Source organism: Chaetura pelagica, unplaced genomic scaffold (genome assembly GCF_000747805.2).
Source record: "Chaetura pelagica isolate M959 unplaced genomic scaffold, ChaPel_1.0 scaffold90, whole genome shotgun sequence".
NCBI classification, from domain to species: domain Eukaryota; kingdom Metazoa; phylum Chordata; class Aves; order Apodiformes; family Apodidae; genus Chaetura; species Chaetura pelagica.
In genome coordinates this window covers 7,620,995-7,624,208 of record NW_009953496.1, presented here as the reverse complement: position 1 = coordinate 7,624,208, position 3,214 = coordinate 7,620,995, and the positions used below count along the sequence as shown (strand labels likewise).

At 38.0% G+C, this 3,214-nt stretch overlaps 1 protein-coding gene across 1 annotated transcript in view; it reads left to right on the top strand.

The window, feature by feature from the left end:
* Positions 1 to 3,214, top strand: part of HBS1L (HBS1-like translational GTPase) — an 89,240-nt gene that overhangs the window by 30,089 nt on the left and 55,937 nt on the right. Inside the window, exon 2 of the mRNA XM_009999228.1 lies at positions 2,685 to 2,750. Coding sequence (XP_009997530.1) covers positions 2,685 to 2,750 — 66 coding nt within the window. The remainder of the gene's footprint in view (positions 1 to 2,684; positions 2,751 to 3,214) is intronic.

The window sequence follows — 3,214 nt, the reverse complement described above, 5'->3', positions numbered from 1 at the left end:
GGTCGCTGCCCCCCGGGGGCTCTTCCTGCTGCCCCTGTGTCCCGAGAGCTCCCGCACGGAGAACAAGCGGCCCTGGCCCGTAGGCCAAGCCGTTGTAGGGCTTACCTGCCTTGCCTTAAACTGCCCAAGTTGACCGCTTTTCAGGCGGAAACCAGCTTCAATACAACGGAACCCCCCCTTCTTTAGACTTGTACGAGTTTGTCTAACTCTAGCAAGTTATTGCTGATGCTCACCGATGGTGTAGATCAAGCCGTTTCTCAGTGAAAACATGTAGTTCTTGAAGATGGAGTTGAGCACTTAAGGAAGAACCTGTTTTTCAGACACGTCTCTGTCATATTTTACATAAGAGCTTGTTCATTTCATGCAAGTTCGTGGTAACAGCTCGTACCTGCCATGCTGCAGCTCTCTTAGTGCCCTGTCCCCATTACCTTAGGCAGACTGTGAATTGCAGGGTTTTTTTCTCAGTGGTTTTGTTTGTGTTGGCTTGGGTTGTGGAAGAATGGCCATACTTCCAGCTGATACTGGTATTTTAAAGAACCCATTGATATGGGAGTAGCTTTTTTGTGGCCTCACATTATATACAAAAATTGCAATAAATACTTTTGCCTGTCTTGTGATCTGGTGTTGAGTGGACAGATGCAATGTGTGTATATATTATAATAGCACAAATTGGATTTTTCGCTGTGATCTTGGAATTTTGGGGGAAGTTATGTAAATCTGTGTGAACTGTGACATCTCTGTGGCCTACCTTGCAGGTATTACTAGTGCAAATTTAACTAATACAGGCAGAATCTTAGACTGAATAGGGGATTTTGCTGGTGAATTCTTTCATCCCCTAGAGATTTTCTTCATCACATACTGGTTGAAATGGTGATTTCAACTGAATCTGTAATCATGGAGTTGGATGTCCAGTCTGTAGAATTCATTTCAGTGTTTGTACACTCATTAGAATCTCTTTAATAAGGTTGCTGAGTTAGATAGTAATTTGCTGTAGCCCTATGAGGCTTAAGTTGCTGTTACTGTTTAAAGTGTTACTGTTGCATTGCACAGCAGGTTTAATTACAGCTGCGTATGTGTGGCTTTATACTGTGTACTATTGTTTTTTTCTATATACTGTGTACTGCTTTACACTATACTACTTTTGTCATCATGTACAATGATTTCTGTTCTAAATGAAGTCTTTTAATTTACTGTATTGCCATATGTTCTCTTAATGCCACAATTCTGTATTGCTTTGTCTGTCCCAATTATTTGTCTCCTTTATAAAGTAAATATTTGCAGCATTTTTTTGGTCTCCTTTTCTAGGAAGGCTTCCAAAGTCTTAGATCTTGTGGCCTTTATTTGACCATATGCTATTTCTGCTCCCTCCTTTTTGAGGTACTGTGACCAGAGCTGAAGGTGATATTCCAGCTGAGAGTATGTTGGTGAAACAACAGTTGATACTGTGGAATGCTTCTGTGGCTTCTACACCATTCTCTGTAATTTCGGTCATTTTTTAATGATTATTTTTATGGTCAATGCAAGCTGAGCCATTTTCACTGAGGTGTCTTTTTCCTAGTCTGGAATTTTAGCTAGTCTGGGATATACAAGTGATTCAGGTAATGCCCACTGACAAGACTTACCTTGATTTCACTTGCTAGCTAAGAATGTTAACTGTTCAGAGAAGCCATCTTGGAGTTCTCCTTGACACTCTTCAAGTGTTGGCCAAACTACAAAGAGTGTTCTTACTCTGAAATAAATGTATAGCTCTTTTCTAGACTTTTTATAGATTTATTGGTCCTAACATGGAACCAGGAGACTGTGTTTTCTTGAACATGTACAGAAAGTAGATAACAGCATGCGCTTTTATTTTAAAGACAATCAAAACAAACCTATAATATGTTTTATTTATCCTTTGATACTTAATTTCCAGAGTAGCTTCCTGGGGCTTTCACTAAATTTTTCATACACTTGTGACAGTCCTTTTAGCTATTGTTTTTGGTTGGTTGTTTTTTTTTTTAATGTTTTTATTACAGTGGATTATAGAGTTAAGTTTATTTTCATTTTTCTTGTTCCATGTTGAGAGATAAATTTCATGCCCCAAATTCTGAACAATTTATTGGTGGATACAGTGTTTCTAATGTCCCAGTTCTTTGGCTTTTTGGCTGAATCAGTTTTGCATTGTCAAAGGGAATTGTGAATTGTGTTTTTGTTTTGCTGAACTTGAAAGGTAGATGACTGTGAGGATAGATCAGAGAAGAAAGCTGAGGAATAGATAGCTATGGAGTAGAAATGCTGATCCTGTATTGTTGGTGTAGAGATTGTAATTGAACTGTTTGTGCTTAAGACTCTAGAGAGGTCAAGCAGGAATATGCAGACAAGTGCCATGGGTAAAGATTTGTGGAACTATAGAAAGTTGGTTTTGCACTATGGTAGCCTTCCACAGGAGGTGCTGAAGATGGAGGTATGAAGCATGGCAGCTATGCAAGATTTCCAGTTTTCCTAATGAATAGAGCATTAAATGTTACATTTCTATTATTGTAAGTCAGAATTTCTTACCTAGGTAAATAAAGAGTACTTCACTGCACTTCTGGAATACTAGAGATGCATAATTTCTTGAAACCTTGTGTAAAAACTACCCTTTGAATTATAATACGAAGTATTTAGAAATTGTGCCACCTAACCTTACTGTTTTTGCTTCCTAGATTTTGAAGATGATGATGTGTATGGCCAGTCAGTAGAAGATGATTATTGTATTTCTCCTTCAACAGGTTAGTACAAATGATTGCATATAAGCATTGTCCATTGATTCCTACTCTAATAATTATTTCTGGAATAAAACAACAATATTTAAATGCTAGTGAAACATTGAAAAGTGCCTGGTGGCCATAATCCTCTTAAAGTCAGGTAGTGTTAGGCATTCTTGCGCTTTGAGAAGTCGCATTAGAGAACTGGGCACATCTTCAGTTGTACAATATATTATCTTGGATGATCTGAATGTACTTGATAATGTAAAAATCCGGTTTATGGAAATGTGTTGGCAATCCTGAAACATTTGGTGTTTTTTTAAAAATTCTTAGTAGGATCTAGATGAGTTTAACAGTTGTGATTCTGCACCTGATAATTCATGTCTTTTACACAACTGTGAGTAACTTGGGGTAGGAGTCTTATTATGGGATCCAGCACTGGTCTTCACTCACTTCTGTTCTCATACAAGATCATGTGGAGCTAATAA